Source organism: Myxine glutinosa, chromosome 7 (genome assembly GCF_964187855.1).
Source record: "Myxine glutinosa chromosome 7, kmMyxGlut1.1, whole genome shotgun sequence".
NCBI lineage: Eukaryota > Metazoa > Chordata > Myxini > Myxiniformes > Myxinidae > Myxine > Myxine glutinosa.
Genome location: NC_136267.1, coordinates 43,348,540 through 43,368,433, shown reverse-complemented (window position 1 = coordinate 43,368,433; position 19,894 = coordinate 43,348,540). Strand labels below are relative to the sequence as shown.

The 19,894-nt window shown below is 42.7% G+C and overlaps 1 protein-coding gene across 1 annotated transcript in view; it reads left to right on the top strand.

Annotated features, from left to right (window-relative positions):
* The window catches only part of LOC137431172 (uncharacterized), a gene marked incomplete in the record, with an annotated part of 229,080 nt that overhangs the window by 195,342 nt on the left and 13,844 nt on the right, over positions 1-19,894 (top strand). The window contains 2 exon segments of the mRNA XM_078781587.1: positions 14,759-14,894; positions 15,286-15,350. Coding sequence (XP_078637713.1) covers positions 14,759-14,894; positions 15,286-15,350 — 201 coding nt within the window.

Below are 19,894 nucleotides of genomic sequence, written 5' to 3'. Positions count from 1 at the left end.
AAACTTGCCGTTTTTAAGGACTTCATAAAGGACACAACCAACAGGTGTGAAGAACTAATGTAACGTGTTAGATGGGGTGTGGTAATAGATATTGCGTCAACATCAGTAACCAACATTCAATTGCAGAATTAATTTATTTCTACGACCTTTGCAATCTTTATTTTATTTAAATTTAATAGTAAACTTGAACAATGTCGAAAACAAATCATTTTCTTATCACTTCCAAGAACCTCCAGCTTTGCAGTATTTGGACATGTTAAATATGGTAGTATGTAAGGGTGATGTATAAGACTGCTTCAATAGCGCTGAACTTCTGGAATTTTAAAAACGATCTTTATAATCATTTTATTTAAATTTAAGTATACTGAACACGGCGCGGGGTATCGTGTTCTATGAACTCTCTAGTTACTTCTGCAATGTCGCAACAGTAATGAAGTTTTCTTTTCCTCCGCACACTGCAGTGATACACTTGGTGACACACCATGAGCAGGCAGAGAAATAATGTAATAGCTGTATATGTCATTTTTTTTTTTTTCTGATGTATAGCAGCCATTGAAACATGACAATGCGAAGTGTGCAGGAGTACTGAAATAACAGAGCAGGAAGGACAAGGAAAATATAAAAGAAAAGATGATGGTCTTCATAATATGGAAGAAAATTGATAGTTCTGAGAGTTGTCTGACTTATTTGAAAGGCACGTGCATGTGTGGATGACTGCTGCAATATCTGACCAAAGCTGACACTCACCATCTTTCCTTCAAATTCATTTTTAGCCGCGTCGCAGACGCTGCTCATAGAGTGCCCTCTGCTGTTGTTGTTGTTCTTCTTCTTCTTGTTCTTCTTCTTCTTGTTGTTCTTGCAGAGAAGACAAAACCTCAAAGCTCCACCCATTCTGGGAACCATAGCTCCACCCATTCTGGGAGAGCCTTCATATAAACAAATATCCACCATTTTATTAACTCGCATAGCTTTGAGGCCTGTTTTGTAGGCCCGTGGTGTCTTCCTCTCTCACACAGTTTTATTTCAAATCAAATTCGATATATCATTTCATTTTTCAGTCGCTAACATAGTTTTAGACTCGGTTGAAAAAAAACGGGAAGAAAATCCGATGAAAGTTGCCCTTTATAGAACGAAATGAATTCTCAAAGGCCTGTAACTTCAAGTCCATTGAGATTTTTTTTTTTTTTATCGTGGCATGGTCAGTCATACACCGCCCGAAATAAGAGACGGGAAAATGCCGAGATATATATATTTTGTTTAAATCGCGGCATGGTCAGTCATACACCGCCCGAAATAACAGACGGGAAAATGCCGAGATATATTAAAAATTCGTCGCCACACACGGGAAATTGCCGAGATATATTTTCACTTTGCACAAAAATAACATCAAGTAATCGAATCAATAGGAATGTCCTGTGCCTATAACATCGACGTTATAGGCACAGCTGCATCTAGGCATTGTGTAACATCGACGCGGCTTTTGTTTTAATTAAAACTTTTTGTACTTGTTTGATAATAAAAAGTGAGTCGCGTAGCTTTTTTAATTAACTTCGAGTTTTATTTTGAAGAATTTAAGCAGTGGAAAAATAGATGACATAACAACCTTGCATATTTCCTTCCTGTCTCATTACTTCTGGTGTTATAGCGATGGTTTTTTTTGTGGGTTTTTTGTTTCTTTACAACATCGAGGCTCATGGAAGAGCGAGGTGATTGAGAGTATGAACTTGACAGTGGGGAAAAGTTGGACACAATAAGCAAGGGAATTAAGGAACAAGAAAACAGGAGAGAGTGGAGGGCATGACATAGTTACCTGGAAGGTTTGGGTTAGGGAGGGTTAATGGGCTAAATCAGAATGGTACAAATGTGAAGAGAGGGATTGAGCCTCAAGAAGACAATTTCACTCATGGCAGAAGGGAGGAACAAAAGCATTGATGTCTGCATTGAGCCTGGACTTTGGGAGTTTAACCAGGATGAGGTCACTGGAAGATCAATCCTGGAGTTGCTGGGGAGAGTCGGAGGGCTGATGGGGTGTGAGACCAGAGGAGAGATAGTAAAATACAGTCTACCGACCTGCCAGTGGTGTGAACACAACAAAGCTTATGATTTGGCCTCATTCACCATGGTTGTTTAATTACCTTTTATTCCTTGCAGACTTCAGCTCATCTAATGAGTATCGTTAAGTGACTTGCTTCAGACAATTATTGGTGGTGGAAAATCAAACTGTTTTGTGCTTGCAATAGAAGTTTTAGACAAAAGATAGAAACCGATCGTCATCTTGACAGCACGTATCATTGGCAAATGTGGTAAATGCTTCCAAAATTTGGAAAGTCGTGTTGTATTTTTTATTTTTTATATATATACTTGGGCTAAGGCTTGAAATGGAGCTCACACACACACACACACACACACACACACACACACACACACACACACACACACACACTGACTCGACAAACACTTAACACAGCCACTGAGCTTGGGGGAAGTGCTGTCACTACCATCACTTCCCGGGATACTCTTGGTACCAGTGACGTCATAACAATGGCACCGCTTTTCTCACCATGCTCAGCGGGGCATTTCCTCAACCTCAAGAGGAATTTCCTCCTCCCCATGGATGCCCACCGATGGGGATTGTCTGTGCTCTATCCTTTTCAAGCAAGAAAGCAGCACGTACCATTTTTAAAGTCTCTGGTATGACTTGAACCGGTCCAAACCGGATGGGTGTTTTTTAGGACACCATCTCACCAGATGGCCGTTGGCTCCCTACGGAAGCCCATCCGCTCTTTGCCAGGTGTTGTTTTTGGTGCTGGCAGGATGTCACAGTCAACCTCCCCACTGACAAGCCAGTGAGGGTAGTCTGTTTAGTCGCCGACTACCCGACCATGCGGCAGGTAGCACTGGATTGCATGTTACCAGTGGCAGTCCCAAAAGACTGACCTGACCAGAATTATTTGAATTATTTGCCATATATGGTTCAAAATGTCTGTTAATTCAATAACACAGGGATATAAAATGTATCGAAGCACTTTCCATATTCTCGTTCACAAAGATGGCAATCTCAAAACATACCACTGCTCTCCAATTCCCAACCCACCAACTCATTCGTCTCATTTCCCCTTGTCCCCCTTTTTCACATCATTTCGATATTTGTGGTCCGTGACTTGTTTTTTTAAGTATGTGGCTTCGCAAACCATATTTTGAGCCAAACCTTGACAAAACATTGCTGCACAATGTTTGTTGCATTTTAAACTTAATTGCTGCAAATCATAAAGAACATGTCTTTTCCTGGACGGGTGGATCCCCCACTTTTATGATATCTATTGTGTGTTTCATTATGACTTGGAATACTGACTTCCACCAAGTGGTTCTATGCGATGCACATTTACATCGAAAGAATTGGAGTCCTCCAAAACCACATCCACAACCCCTCCTCCAACCCCCATCTTGAACCTCCTGGGACAATGTTTTTTTTTCTTTACCCCTGAAAGCATTCCCGTAAGCCCTGCAATAAATCACCAGCAGTTCAGATCTTGTGATGTTCACACTTCCCGGAGGATGATATTTTTTTAATCATCCAAAGTCTGACTTATCGTGGCTCGATGTCCGCTTGTCCGAGAAGAACTTAGGGCAAACGCCTTAAGAATATGAGCCGTTTTTATTACAGAGCCGTTACACATGCGGGAAAATAGGAGGGTACAAAACTGGCCGGTCCTTTCTCGAAATATAGTAACCAGCGCATCCTGTTTATATACAGTCACGTGAAAAAGTAAGTACACCCCATGTAAAGTTTTGACTTTTTCAACATATTTCAACATACAGCTATTTGATCTTCATTTCAACAATATTGATAGATAAAGGTGATATAATATAACAAATATCATGAAACATTTACATTTTGTAGTCCATTGTATAATTTAAATAAACATAAATGCAAATTTCGCATGTGGAAAAAGTAAGTACACCCCTACATTTATCACTACTTCAAATACCTAAAATTAGAATCAGGTGCACCAGCTCAGGTGCAAATGATTAGAACATCGTTGGAGAGGATCTTGGAGGAACCTGTCTTATTTAAACCTCAGACATTTAGTTTGATTTGCTCTTTGTTGTTGAAGTGTGTGGCATCACCATGCCTAGATCAAAAGAGCTCTCTGAGGCCTTCAGAAAGAAGGTTATAGATGCCTACGAGTCTGGGAAGGGATTTAAAAAGATCTCCAAACAACTTTAAATCAATCATTCGACTGTGCGGAAGATCATCTACAAGTGGGGAAGATTCCAAACAACTGCCAACTTGTTCAGGCCAGGCCGCCCCAGCAAGTTCAGCCAGAGAGCAGACCGCAAGATGCTGAAACAAGTCTCTAAGAACCCCAGAATGTCATCACGGGACCTCTTGCCACTGTTGATGTCAAAGTGCACGAGTCTACCATTAGAAAGAGGCTGCACAAATTTAATCTACATGGGAGGTGTGCCAGGAGGAAACCTTTGCTCTCCAGAAAGAACATCAGGGCAAGAATAAAGTTTGCGAATGAACACCTCGGCAAAGACCAGCACTTCTGCAACAATGTGCTCTGGACAGATGAGTCAAAGGTAGAGCTATTTGGCCACAGTTCCAGAAGACATGTTTGGTGAAAACCAAAGACAGCATTTGACCACAAGAACCTGATACCAACTGTAAAGCATGTTGGTGGAAATATTATGGTTTGGGGCAGCTTTGCTGCATCAGGGCCTGGGCAACTCACCATCATATAATCCACTATGAATTCTTCATTGTACCAGAGGGTGCTTGAGGATAATGTGAGGCCATCTGTCGGAAAGTTGAAGCTCAACCGAAGGTGGACCTTGCAACATGACAATGACCCTGAACATACCAGTAAATCAACCAAGAAATGGCTGAAAAGAAAGAAATGGAGGGTTCTGGAATGGCCAAGTCAAAGCCCGGATCTAAATCCCATCGAGATGTTGTGGGGGGATTTGAAATGAGCTGTGCATGCAAGAAACCCCTCAAACATCGCACAGCTGAAAGAATTTGAATGAAAATGAATGCTGAATGAAAGAAAGACAAATTGATGGACCGCACAACATATATGTAAAGTATGGGGCAACCACACATATGTTACAGCCACGTTAAATATACAAATCTCTTCCCGGCAGTCCTTTCATCATGTATATACAAGTGTGCTGCACCTCAATTCTGGTATTACAATCCAGCTTTGCTGCAAGTGGAGACATCAGTGACTTTGAACAGGTCTTAATTGGTGTACCCCGTTCACAGTCACTGAGGTATTCTGTGGTGGCCATGCTGGCTCGTTTGGCATGTGCTGCTACAGTGACAAAGGCTGCGGAAATTGCTAACGTTTCATGAGGAACTGTCTCGAATGTGATATCGGCCTGGAAAAAAAGAAGAAAAGACTGCATCATTGAAGGCAAACAGTGGGCTGAAGCTCATACTCAACGAGAAAGGCACTCGGTAGAGAGCATACCTCCACCAGGCTGAACAGTTTATGTTTTGTGTCCCACTGAAAGGCCAGATCTGAATTCGGACCTGAACCAAAATCTAATTGGTTTGTTCTTGTCGCCTAACTAACTCATACACCAAGTTTTGATATAAGTCGTCCATAACTTTTTGAAATATCATGCTATATATCATTTCAGGCCCTATATCTGAACGGTGAAGGATCACTTGTAAATTTTAAAAAAATTCTCGTTTCCGGATCCGCATTCAGATCTTCACCAAAATTGAATCGATTCATCCTTGTCAGATATCCAACCTTTCCACCAAACTTTGTCCTTATCCGTCCACAACGTTTTGAGATATCTTATTCACAAACAAACAAACAAACAGGGCTGAAAACATAACCTCCATCCACCTGGCAGAGGTAACAAGCGTGATGCACGGGCAGTTGGGCATTATTCTGGGCATTGCATGGGCAATTAGCAATTGCAGACAAACTGTGCGGAGGTAAATGTGCCTCGTGAGCATTCTGTATCGTAATCAGTCAGCAGAGAACTTCACAGGGCAGGATACCACAGCCGGATTGCTATGCACAAACCGCTCCTAACATCTGGCAATGCCCGTCTGTGAGTCCAGTGGTGCAAGAAGCATAGGCAATGGACTATTGAACAGTAGAGAAATGTGATGTGGTCTGATGAATCGTCTTTCACCATGTTTTTGATGAATGAACGTGTGCACGTGTGGTGATAGCCCTTGGAGCTCTACAATCCCAAGTGCCTGGTTCCAGGAGTAAAACCTTCTGGTGGTTCCATAATGGTTTGGGGCCCGTTTTCCCAGCATGGCCTGGATCCACTCATTCCATAAAGAAGGCAAGGTTGATGCAGCATGCTATGTTACCATCCTGAGCGGCCATATGCATTCCATGATGCAGCATTTCTTCCTTGCTTAGAAGGATGTCTTTTAAGACGACAATGCTTCAGTCCACAGGCGCGTCTTGTCACCGGGTGGTCTGTGGAGTACGAGGACAAAAAATTAGCCATCTTCCATTGCCCTCCAATCTCCGGACCTCAATCCCATAAAGCATTTGTGGGACTGTCTGAAGAAGCGCCAAAGACTGTGGTTTCTGCCTCCAGCAGACCTTCGTGAATTGGAGAATTTCCCTGTGAAAGAACGGTGCCACATCCCTGCAGAACCGTTCCAGGCCCTTGTTGACTCCATGCCACGTCATCCATGCCGTCCTCGATGCATATGGTGGCCCAACACCCTACTAAGTGACATTCTATTGCTACTTCCATTTTCTTGATCCACTATCTGTATCTGCAACTATTGTTGTTTTCCTTTTCTCTCATTCCCTGGTTTCTTCATGTACATTTTTATGAAACATTATTATTTATTTATTCCTGTTGGGTTCTGGAATTGATCGCTTTCTTTGTGCGTGAACATCTTGCCAGTGGGCACAAGAGAGTTAGGCTCTTGGCATGTGTAAACAAATTGAGGATTATAACCTTTTCCTGAGCTACCATTTGGTGCTTTATAATTTAAATTAAAGTCTCCACAATCAGGCCATCTTATGTTGTGTAACCTCCGATGACACCAGTTTTGAGTACACAACCGGGGGTGATAGGACATAACTGGGCATGATCGTTAAAAAAACAAATCTTCTAATAGTCAGGCAGATAGGTGTATCCATCATAAGAATTGTGGGTTTAGACATACAAGCATGAAATTTGGCACAGTCATAGATAATAATCTAATGAATAATTCCAGATATGGACCCACCGCGAAAACGTCCTATGGTAGCCATGGCGGCCATTTTACAAAATGGCCGTTTTGACCGCGATTATTTTTTACCGGACGACACAAATGCTTCTTTATGTTCTAATGAAATGACTCTAGATACACATATATGCCATAATTGTATTCTCCAAATGACCACAATTTGCATTTGTGTTGCCAGCAATGTCAATTAACCCACCAAGCACTGTAACGGTAACTTATATTACTAGATAGTTCCAGTTTGATCTTGTTTATACGTCACAATTTTCTCCACCACACTGGCACAAAGCGGTACATTTCAAACTAGCTTGTTTGCACTTGCATCGTCCCTTGCAACCCTTTTTGCATTTACAACAAATCAGCTCCCTTGATGAAATGCTGGCTTCAGGAAGCATGGACCACAGGGGTTTCCAGTTGTGGGGATCGATCCACACGTTTGTCCCTGGCTTGAGATTTCAGGCTGTTGTCACGGTACTGGTCCCAGACTATATCCACACGACAGGCTCTTTGCAAGTGACCTTGTATGTGTGGCAAGAATACTTTCAGCGCATAATCATCAAAGGTTTTGGCAGCAACTGGTTTCAGAACGTTCACCAACACTGCCCCGTCAAGGATAGTGACGTCAGTATCTGGTTTTGGAGCATCACCTCTGACCTCTGTGCAACTCTCTAGACACACCAATAGATCTGATTTGGTTCCCAGTCGTAACTTCCCAAGCTGAGATAAAGACGGGGGACATGCTTGGTTTTCATGGCGTTTGAGACGCAATGTAGAGTCTTGAGAATAAAGAGCAGTCACTCTTTAGCGAAGTTACTTGCAAACTTGTCTTGGATTTCTCTCTTGGAGACGATCGACTAAACAATGGGAGTTTATTCTTCTTTATTGGCTCAGTAAGAGGTACGGTTCGCTCCAGTAGACGGTCTGCTACGAAGGTCTTGTACTGTTGCTTACCTATCTCCTCAGCCTGTTGAACAGTAGAAACAACAGTTGGGTCAGCAATGTCTCTTGTGTCCAGCCGCAGCAAGTCTGTACTCTCTTCTAGGAAGGGGTTTCCCATTTCCTCTATTACTTCAACCAGACGTTTGACATGTTGAGTAAAGATTACCTGTGAACTATATGTTTGCTCATGGTGGCGTGTGTCTTGATTAATCCTTATTTTCCTTCCCTCCATGGATGCTTCAAACTCGGTAGTCATTCTAACCAGTTCCGGCCCAGCCACCATCCATCTTCTAAGAGCATTTGGATTTTGAGTGAGTCCAACAGCACCACCGTCACTCTTCACAGCAGCATTATTTTGCTCATGAGCCTGGTCAATGGCCGCCATTTGTAAAATGGCCGCCATGGCTACCATAGGACGTTTTCGCGGTGGGTCCATATCTGGAATTATTCATTAGACTATTATCTATGACTATGCCAAATTTCATGCTTGTACGTATAAACCCACAATTGTTACACCTATCTGCCTGACTATAAAGGGTAACCGTGTACGTCACATGCTATGCCATCGACAGCATTGCCTGTGCAGTGTGTTCTTGTACACTGGAAAGTAACCACTTTCAACTAGTACGAGCAACATGTCATCATCAAACTTCCGCACCTGAGTGGGCAAACTCCTGTTGACATTCATTTCCAATTGGTTGCAGTGTGTGGAGACTCATCCATGGATGTGAAAAAAAGTTCGGACTTGTGTGCAGAAGTTTAAAGAGGAACATGATAGCTGCGTAACGGAACATCATTCCAGATGGCCCAGAACAAACTGTTCACTGGACAATGTGCTGAAATTTTTGACATGAGATGAAGTGTCCAACGAGTTGTTCGCAAATTGCAGAATATTTTTAGTGGTTGTCACGTATTCTGTATCAGAGACTTAGTCACGTGAAAAAGTAAGTACACCCCATGTAATGTTTTGACTTTTTCAACATATTTCAGCATTCAGCTATTTGATCTTCATTTCAACAATATTGATAGATAAAGGTGATAAACAACAGACATTTTAAGGCCATTTTCCCTGCAAGAGCGGGGGTTAGCCTTGCGGTCCCCATGACAATCTTCTCCATTTTGCCCTATTTTCTACATCTCCCCATGACAATCTTCTCCATTTTGCCCTATTTTCTGCATCTCCCCTTGTTAACCCCCTTGCCCGCATTTCTTCTTCGACCGTCTTTAGCCAAGTCTTTCTTGGTCTTCCCCGTCCTCTACTTCCTTCAACATTCATTTCCATCACTCTTCTCAACCAGTCACTTTCATCCTTCCTCAACACATGACCAAACCATCTCAACCTGTTCCTCTTCACAGCATCAATCACAGGCTCTATTCCCATCATCTTTCACAATTCATCATTTGTCTTCCTCTCTCTCAACGATACTCCACACATCCACCGAACCATTCGCATTTCCACCCTTTCCAGCCTTCGTTGCTGCTCTACGTTCATTACCCATGTCTCGCTCCCATAAATCATAACACTTCTCACACATGCAGCATACACCTTTCCCTTCAGCTTCAACGACACTCCCATCCTCATCAGCACGCCACTCAGTTCCCGAAACTTCTTCCATGCACATCTCACTCAAGCAACCTTTGCCGAGTCTGATCCACCTTCTCCATTCAGCATGTCTCCTAGGTAACAAAATGTTTTCACACCTTCCAGCTTCACGCCGTCTCCAAGATCCAACTCAACATTTCCTCCATCTGCAGCTCCCTCTGTGCACACCTTACACTCACACTGGTTAATGACCCTCTCAAACCACTACATTTTTGATGAACCCACTCAGCGCACATTGTGCATTGAATGGAATTCACTCCGACACCCTTCCTGCACACAGCACACGGCCACTTCCCAGTTCTTTCCACTTCACCACATGCTTTACCACTTGCCATCACCTTCGTTTTTCCGATATTCATCTTCAGACCTTTTGTCTCCATACATTCCTTCCACTTGTTCATCTTCTCCCTCAGTACATCCATACTTTCCGCAATCAACACTTGATCATCTGCATACAACAACTCCCACGGTAAACCCTCCTTTACGTTCCGAGCCAGCACCTCCATCACAGCTACAAATAGTAGTGGACTTAGTACCGACCCCTGATGCACTCCCACCTTCACCTCAAACTCAGCTGTTGTTGACAGTTTGATATAATATAATATGTTGATTGATATAATGTTGATTGATGTTGTTGTATAATGATGTTGATTTGTTGTTGTGTAATGTTGTTGTATAATGTTGTTGTTGTCAATGTTAATTAATGTTAATGTTGTTGTTAATGTTAATGTTGTTGAATAATGTAATAATGTTGATTGATATAATATAACAAATATCATGAAACATTTACATTTTGTCATCCATTGTATAATTTAAATAGACATAAATGCAAATTTCGCATGTGGAAAAAGAAAGTACACCCTTGGCTCGAATAGGTGGTATTGCCCCCCTTGGCAGAAACACCCTCAAGTAGGCGTTTCTTATAACCGTCTACCAGTCTCTGACGTCGACTGGGAGAATTTTTTGCCCACTCCTCCATGCAGAATTCTTTCAGCTGTGCGATGTTTGGGGGGTTTCTTGCATGCACAGCTCGTTTCAAATCCCCCCACAACATCTCGATGGGATTTTGATCCGGGCTTTGACTTGGCCATTCCAGAACCCTCCATTTCTTTCTTTTCAGCCATTCCTTGGTGGATTTACTGGTATGTTTAGGGTCATTGCCATGTTGCAAGGTCCACCTTCGGTTGAGCTTCAATTTTCCGACAGATGGCCTCACATTATCCTCAAGCACCCTCTGGTACAATGAAGAATTCATAGTGGATTCTATAATGGTGAGCTGCCCTGGCCCTGATGCAGCAAAGCTGCAACAACAACAACAACAACATGCATTTTAAGCCCATTTTCCCTGCTAGAGCGGGGGTTAGCCTTGCGGTCCCCATGACAATCTTCTCCATTTTGCCCTATTTTCTGCATCTCTCCTTGTTAACCCCCGTGCCCGCATTTCTTCTTCCACCATCTTTAGCCAAGTCTTTCTCGGTCTTCCCCGTCCTCTACTTCCTTCTGCATTCATTTCCATCACTCTTCTCAACCAGTCACTTTCATCCTTCCTCAACACATGACCAAACCATCTCAACCTGTTCCTCTTCACAGCATCAATCACAGGCTCTATTCCCATCATCTTTCGCAATTCATCATTTGTTTTCCTCTCTCTCAACGATACTCCGCACATCCACCAAACCATTTGCATTTCCACCCTTTCCAGCCTTCGTTGCTGCTCTACATTCATGACCCATGTCTCGCTCCCATAAATCATAACACTTCTCACACATGCAGCATACACCTTTCCCTTCAGCTTCAATGACACTCCCCTCCTCATCAGCACGCCACTCAGTTCCTGAAACTTCTTCCATGCACATCTGACTCGAGCAACCGTTGCCGAGTCTGATCCACCTTCTCCATTCAGCATGTCTCCGAGGTAGCAAAATGTTTTCACACCTTCCAGCTTCACGCCGTCTCCAAGATCCAACTCAACATTTCCTGCATCTGCAGCTCCCTCTGTGCACACCTTACATTTGAATGTAGCTGCCACACTGGTTAATGACCCTCTCCGACCACTACATTTTTGATGAACCCACTCAGCGCACATTGTACATTGAATGGAGTTCACTCCGACACCCTTCCTGCACACAGCACATGGCCACTTCCCAGTTCTTTCCACCTCACCACATGCTTTACCACTTGCCATCACCTTCGTCTTTCCTATATTCACCTTCAGACCTTTTCTCTCCATACATTCCTTCCACTTGTTCATCTTTTCCTTCAGTCCATCCATACTTTCCGCAATCAACACCAGATCATCTGCATACAACAACTCCCACGGTAAACCCTCCTTTACGTTCTGAGCCAGCACCTCCATCACAGCTACAAATAGTAGTGGACTTAGTACCGACCCCTGATGCACTCCCACCTTCACCTCAAACTCACCACTGTTCCCGTCCTTCGTCCTTACAGCTGTGCGCGCTCTTTTGTACATTGCCATCACAACTCTGATCAACCATTCCTCCACTTCTAACTTCCTCAATGCCCATGTCAATACTTTGCGTGGAACCCTATCGAATGCTTTCTCCAGATCAACAAACCCAAGAAACAACCTCTTCCTCTTCTCCATGTACTTCTCCTGCCACTGCCTCACAATAAAGAGTGCGTCTGTCAGTCCTCTTCCTGGCATGAATCCAAACTGCATTTCGTCGATCTTCACCTTCTTCCTTGTCCTCCTCTCCAACACCCTTTCCAATACCTTCATTCCATGCTCCAATAACTTTATCGCTCGGTACGAGCCACACTCCAGAGGGTCACCTTTTCCCTTGTATAGCAGCAAAGCTGCCCCAAACCATAATATTTCCACCACCATGCTTTACAGTTGGTATCAGGTTCTTGTGGTCAAATGCTGTCTTTGGTTTTCGCCAAACATGTCTTCTGGTACCTTTGCCAAATAGCTCTATCTTTGACTCATATATCCAGAGCACATTGTTCCAGAAGTGCTGGTCTTTGCCAAGGTGTTCATTGGCAAACTTTAGTCTTGCCCTGATGTTCTTTCTGGACAGCAAAGGTTTCCTCCTGGCACACCTCCCATGTAGATCAAATTTGTGCAGCCTCTTTCTAATGGTAGACTCGTGCACTTTGACATAAACAGTGGCAAAGAGCTACCTGTAGGTCCCGTGATGACATTCTGGGGTTCTTTGAGACTTCTTTCAGCATCTTACGGTCTGCTCTCGGGGTGAACTTGCTGGGGCGGCCTGGCCTGAACAAGTTGGCAGTTGTTTGGAATCTTCTCCTTGTAGATGATCTTCCGGACTGTTGAATGATTGATTTCAAATTGTTTGGAGATATTTTTGAATCCCTTCCCAGACTCGTAGGCATCTATGACCTTCTTTCTGAAGGCCTCAGAGAGCTCTTTTGATCTCGGCATGGTGACGCCACACACTTCAACAACAAAGAGCAAATCAAACTAAATGTCTGAGGTTTAAATAGGACAGGTTCCTCCAAGATCCTCTCTGACGCTGTTCTAATCATTTGCACCTGAGCTGGTGCACCTGATTCTAATTTTAGGTATTTGAAGTAGTGATAAATGTCGGGGTGTACTTACTTTTTCCACATTGCGAAATTTGCATTTATGTTTATTTAAATTATACAATGGACTACAAAATGTAAATGTTTCATGATATTTGTTATATTATATCATCTTTATCAATATTGTTGAAATGAAGATCAAATAGCTGTATGTTGAAATATGTTGAAAAATTCAAAACTTTACATGGGGTGTACTTACTTTTTCACGTGACTGTATGTGGTCTATTGGGTGAGTGATATGATATGATATGAAACGATCTGTTTATGTATGGCTCTCTCGTGTTTCTTGAGGTGAGATTTTTATTCTAAAAGTTGAGCAGATTATAAAGATGGCAATAAATAATAGTGCAATTTGACTTTAAGCTGTGTTGAAAGATCGCCAGAGTTTGAGAGACATCCAGATATTAAATGGTCTCGTTTGTGCAGGAAGGGGCTTCCATGAATATTCTTGCGCCGAGGATGTATAAATGGAAATGTAGAGTTTAAAACTAAGACGAAGAATTGTGAGAATAACATGCAGTCATTCGTTGCTTTATGTATGGAGTGATGCATGTATCCATGTGTTTTACCCCAAAACAAGAAAGAGCAATCAGAGATTGCAGACCCTTGCCAGGATGTGTTCTTCGTGGTTATTAAAGCTTTTGTGTTAAAACGCATATTGCGGCCGAACCACATGACGGATGATGTCATCATTAAAAAAAATTCTCCACCAATTTACCCCGAGATGATGTTCAACAACTTTCATCTTGATCGGATGAAGTTTTGTGCTTGTCAAATTATGACGTTTATAATGGAGGCACCTATGACGTCATCATTAACATATTATTCCCCATGGAGAGTTCTTTACAATGAGTCATGTCTCAATTTTTTATGTGCAGTGCTTTTGGAGATATACGTAATAGAGGTTCTTTTTTTTCGGTTTTTCCAAAATGGCGCCCGTACCACGTGACCTATGATGTCATAATTATCATTAAAAATTCTACAATTGGAATTGCACCGATGGTGAAAATTTTCCTGTCAATCGGACCAACGGTTGCAGAGAAAATCATATTTATTGTGTGTGGACAAACAGACAGACAAACAAACGGACTCAAATGCAATACCCTCTTGTCTGGCGAGGGTAACAAACGGACTCAAATGCAATACCCTCTCCTCAGGTGAGGGTAATAAACTCAAGTTTGGACTACACATGCCTGCCGGATGGGCATTCGTCGATTAAACAACCTGAGGGTTTTGTGACAGTGGTACAAAAATAATTTTATTCTTCAAAAGGAAAATACTTCTTCTGGCCTGAGCAATGCATTTGTTGCATTTATTTGTTGTGGTTAAAATAAAAAATGCCTTTCTTTTTTTTTGTGATGTTTGTATTTTTCTCATGATTTTCAAATATTTTTATTTTGTGCTGCTTGTGACCACAGACAAGTGGCAATGCCCAGCATTTGCATACCAACAGCCTGCCTCCACAGTCTGCAGATGGCTTGTCAATGGGCTTGGCAACCAATGGCCAACCCTGTAGTACCAGCATTGGTGGCTTTCCACTACACTCTTGGCAAGGTATGACCTTCACACCACGATGCACCATCTCACAGCAACGTCATACGTTTGTGAATTTGCAAACCATATTTTGGGGGGCTTCATGTGACTTACCCTCACCCCACCCCTTCCCCCAAAGAATGTTGGAAACTTGACCTCCCTCTTGGAAAGGCTGCACTTTGAAAAATGCCTTCAACAGTTTGTTGGCAAAACCTGAAAATTAAATTGCCATGAATACGCGTAATCTGCTGCATTGTTGGTTAACACACCTCGACAAATGTTGTTCTTACGTTTTTATCAATGAGTGGGTTCCTATTTGCATGGGCGATAGCGAGCTTTTACAACCCTTAATCCCTCATGCCTTGGCCTCTGTTGTTTCATTTGTACTAACAATACATGTTTTTCTTTTCAGAACAAGACGGTCACCCAATGGCAAGCCCTCCGTTTCTCCAGGATGAGAGGAAGCGAGAGAAGCAGGTTTGAAACAAATTCCTCTACACACCATTTGCCCACTTGCTTAAGCTCGAACAGGCCTTATCAGCCCACGAGCAGACTGTGCTCTGCGGAGGTTGACTGAACTGACTCTTCGGGCTTCTCTTGCCAAAAGCATTCGAGCAAATGAAAAGTGCCAATGCCTGTACTGCTGGTTGACTTGTAGTGATAACGAACTACGTACACTTTTAGTATGAGGCAGGTTCCTGTACAAGCAGATACATTTGGCAAATGTTGAGGATGAAATACGTCAGGTATTTTCACAGTTCATGCTTGTGTTATGTGTTCTGCTTTCTTATACTTGTGCAATAAATAGCACACTGTAAAAGCTTGTCATAATCTCCAGGGGAAACATTAACAACTGGTACCTTTAGTCGGCAATCCTATTTAACAAAAAAAATCATCTTTATATAACGAACAATAATATTGATAATTGAATGAAGAAAAACTATCAAAATTTGTTTGGCCTTCATTGAGAAATTAAAACTTTCTATTCCAAAGGGGAAATTGCATGTTAAATTAAAAGTGTCGAATATTTTTTATTTAATTGTTTTCAGGCAATGCTACGGTGGTATATTTTGCTCATGTGCCATGAATGCTATAAGGCACCATTTATTAGCTCACCTGGAACGATGTTCAGGAGAGCTTATGCGATGGCGCGTGGTCAGTCCGTCCGTAAACACTTGAAACGTCTTCTCTGAAACCGCGGATGGGATTGCGACCAATTTTGGCACAAATGATATTTGTTGTGTTGTGACTAATGTTTGTTTACGGCATTTTAAAAAATCGGGGTATAAGGGGTTTATTGGTGTCAAAGTGGGTCCAGGTTTGACCCCCCAAATTAGGAATTTGCTTTTTCCTCTGAAAGTACACACACTATTTTGATGAAACTTCACCACAACCTTCTCACCACCCGTGATGTACCAAAGTTTCTTCATGGCATTCAAAAAAATCTGTCCCTGTCACCTACGGGGGGTGGGGGGCGGAGGGGGGCGTTGCCCCCCCCCCCAAATCGGTGTTTGCTTTCTTCTCAGAAACTACACATGCAATTCCGATGAAACTTAACCGCAACCTTCATCACCCATGTTGTGCCAAAGTTTGTTTCTGGCATTTAAAAAATCGGGTTTTAAGGTGGTCTATGGGGGTGGCAGGGGCTTGCCCCCCAAAATAGGTATTTGCTTTTTTCTCAGAACCTACACACACAATTTTTATGAAATGTCATCACAACCTTCATCATCCGTGATGTACCAATGTTTGTTCAAGGCATTGGAAAAAATTGGAGTCTGAGGAGGTACACGGGGTGGGAGGGGGGTGGGGGGGGGGGATTTCCCCCCAACATAGATAATTTTTGCTTGTTTCTTTAAAGTGTTATGATCATGTTAGTATGATTCTACATGCTGCCCTGTCTTCTAGCAAGCATTGGAATTGGTATGAAATATCCTTAGTCAGTGCAGTATACTGTTTATTCTATCAGGTGAGCACCAGGGGTATTGCCCCTATGTTTTTATGTTGCCATAGGGGGTGGTTCAGGGAACATTGTGTTTGTTATAATTAAACTATGTTGGTGCACAACTGGGCCTTTATTATAATCTTCCCCTTATTTAAGTGTTTTTCACTTTTCTTCTCTTGGTTTTCTATTCCACACCACCCAACTCCCGTCTCCGATTTGCCCTCCGCCCCCACCCCAGTTTTCTTCTGCTGATGTTCATGTTTTCCCCTCTCGTCCTCCTCTAACTCTTAGCTTTTATCTTCTTGGCACCATGCTCTTTACGTTCAGCTAAACTTCTAATTGCTGTTGATCTTTTAAAAAGTTATGATAAGATGGAAAGAGGATTTACGTGAAGATGAAGTAGTTCAAGGAGTGGCAGAAGGCGAAGGGTACGGGGGCAGAAGAGGCAGAACATGAAAGTTATAAGGCAGCCAAGAAGGCTGCAGAGAAAGAGGTAGCAAAGGCGCAGGAGGCATATAAGAAAATGTTCGGAGAACGCTTGGATTCGGAAGAGGGTCAGAGAGCGGTATTCAGGATTGTAAAGCAAATAGCGAAAGAGAGGTGCGATGTGATGGGGGTGAGTTGCTTGAAGGATGAAGTGGGACAAATCGTTGTGGACCCAGATGGAATTAAAGGAAGATGGAAGAGATATATGGAAATGCTGTTGAATGCATAGAATGAATGGGATGGCAACATAGAGAGTAACCCAGTTTTAAGACCGGCAGAGAAGCTAACTGATAGTAAGGGCATTTTATGAGATATTTCACAAATCTGTTAACTAAATTGTTACCAAAAAATTTCTTCACCAATATGTTTGTAAAGGTGTGTAATAACATGTGTTAAAATGTTGAAGTTCAACTCCCGTGGGAAACCCAGAAAAAAAGCTGTTGAATTCGGGTAGCGAAAAATTATTTTCGAGAATTTTTTTTTTTTTTAATCGGCCCTTAAGTAACTTATGAGGGGTCAAATAAGGGTTTTTCATGATTCTGAGTTGATTGTTAACATTTATATTTTCACTTTTACATTTACACACAAAGTAGCTTTTATTTCACATACATATATAATACTCAAGAGTTATTTCTCATTCATATACCCATTATACCCATTGATCCAAGATAAGACTTCAGCAGGTGAAAACCACCCAACCTTGGAATGACGGGTAGATTTGCCTGCTTTATTATATTCACAGCCTTCAGCCAAATCAGAAGATCAAAGGTCACTATAGCGACCCCAGCGCGCCGTATGCACTCTTTCAGAGTGGTGAAGATGGTGTTGAGGTCATTAGGGTCTCCTTCAATAACTGGGAGGAACTCGATCTGTGTGCTCTGCTTTGCATCATTAGCATGGATTCTCTTCATCCAGCCATTCCAGTTGGAGTGTGGGAACTCAGGATCGTTGGCTTTGATCACCCACCCCGCTGCCCAGAGTGTGTCACCTGGAGTGAGGAGTGGCTGATCATGAGCCAGGGAGGAGGAAAGCTCAGCGAGGGGGAGAAACATGATCGCGTTCGTTCCTATCTGTTTCCTGTTCGTAAATGGAATAATCTTTACTTCAGTTCCTCTCAGGATCTTAGCTTTGTCGAGTGCCTTCAACTTCACCCGGGGGAAAGCTGCTGTTGTCTGTGGATCTGGCAACGGTGGTGCCGGAGTGGTGACTTCGATCCAACCCATTGAGTGAAAGGGAGTGTTTCCGTGAATAGAGACAATGTTTAAATCTATATTGTCTCCAACAAACTGAGTGACTGCATTGTTTGTTTCCCCAACCTCCATAAAGACCACCTTATAATTACTTGACAATTCACTTTCACTGGCTGGCACTTTGGCTGTCATCACTGATTGATCCTCAAGCGCAGCATCAACCGCAACCTCATCATTGATCTGTTCATCGGTTTCCTCCACAATGGTGTCAAGAGTGCCAGAAGTATCTGGAACATCATCTCCACTCCTACTATTAAGGAAGCAGTATTTGTAGTTTTGTGTCTCCGTGTAAGACTCAGTGTATCCCAGCCGGTGGAACTTGTTGAGCATCCATTTTGACCCAAATCTATGATCAAGTTGTATGGCAAGCCCCATTTGGTGTGGCAATAATCCAGACTGAGGTCGACAGGCCTTAATAAAATTCTGCCCCCAAACGGCAACCTTTTCGTCTGTCTTGACAATCGGTCTCAAGAACATCTGAAGGCTTGCAGGAACAAGTGTCAGCTGACTATCGATGTCAGTCATACTGTGTGTGGTGGGGTATGACTTTGGACCTAAATCAATCAAGGCAATATCATTGGATATGAACTTGAGTGCCGTCTTTATGATCTGAGTCTTCTCATCTCCATGGTCAAGATTAGCATGATGCTCTCGCAGAATATTGTCGGTGCCATCTTTGAGACAGAGTACATCTGCCCCTCTTTCCTGTGTTGTGAAATACAAGGTGTCTTCGTATTTCTCTAGAAGTTTTATCTTTAGCCAATGCTTTGAATAAGAAAGGCTCTTCTCTGGTGACTGATCAAACTCCTGCAGCTTTTCATGGACTTGGTCCATGTTCATTACCCCATGCTCTAATTCTGAGTCTAACCATTCGCAGAATTCAATAAAAACTGCCTCTCGCTCCTCATCAATACTCCTCTGTCCTCTCTTCCTTTTTCCTTCCTTATCAGTCTTGGACAAACTGTCACCTCTCGCAAACATAAGTTTGCATCGCAAATGGTACAGTGTTTCTTCTGCTACCAAGTCGTTGATCCCTTCCAGGCGTCCAGTGACTTCAGTGCCCCAGTCATCCCCGCGACTCCGTGCTGTCTTCAGCAAGCTTGCCTTCAGTGTATCTGCAGTCAAATTATCTGGCACTCTGTATTTCTTTCTAGCTTGTGCTGGATTATTTTTGTAGAGCTGGGCTGGTTGGTTGCAAAGAATGCATACATCCTTATACAGGAGGTCAACTGACTGTGATCTTCTAGAACTGCAGCCAGTTGATGAACTGAACTCACAAGTAGTGCGTCTTCTCTTCAACTTTGATGACTCTTTCTCTGCCTTTGATGCTTGAGCTGACTTCT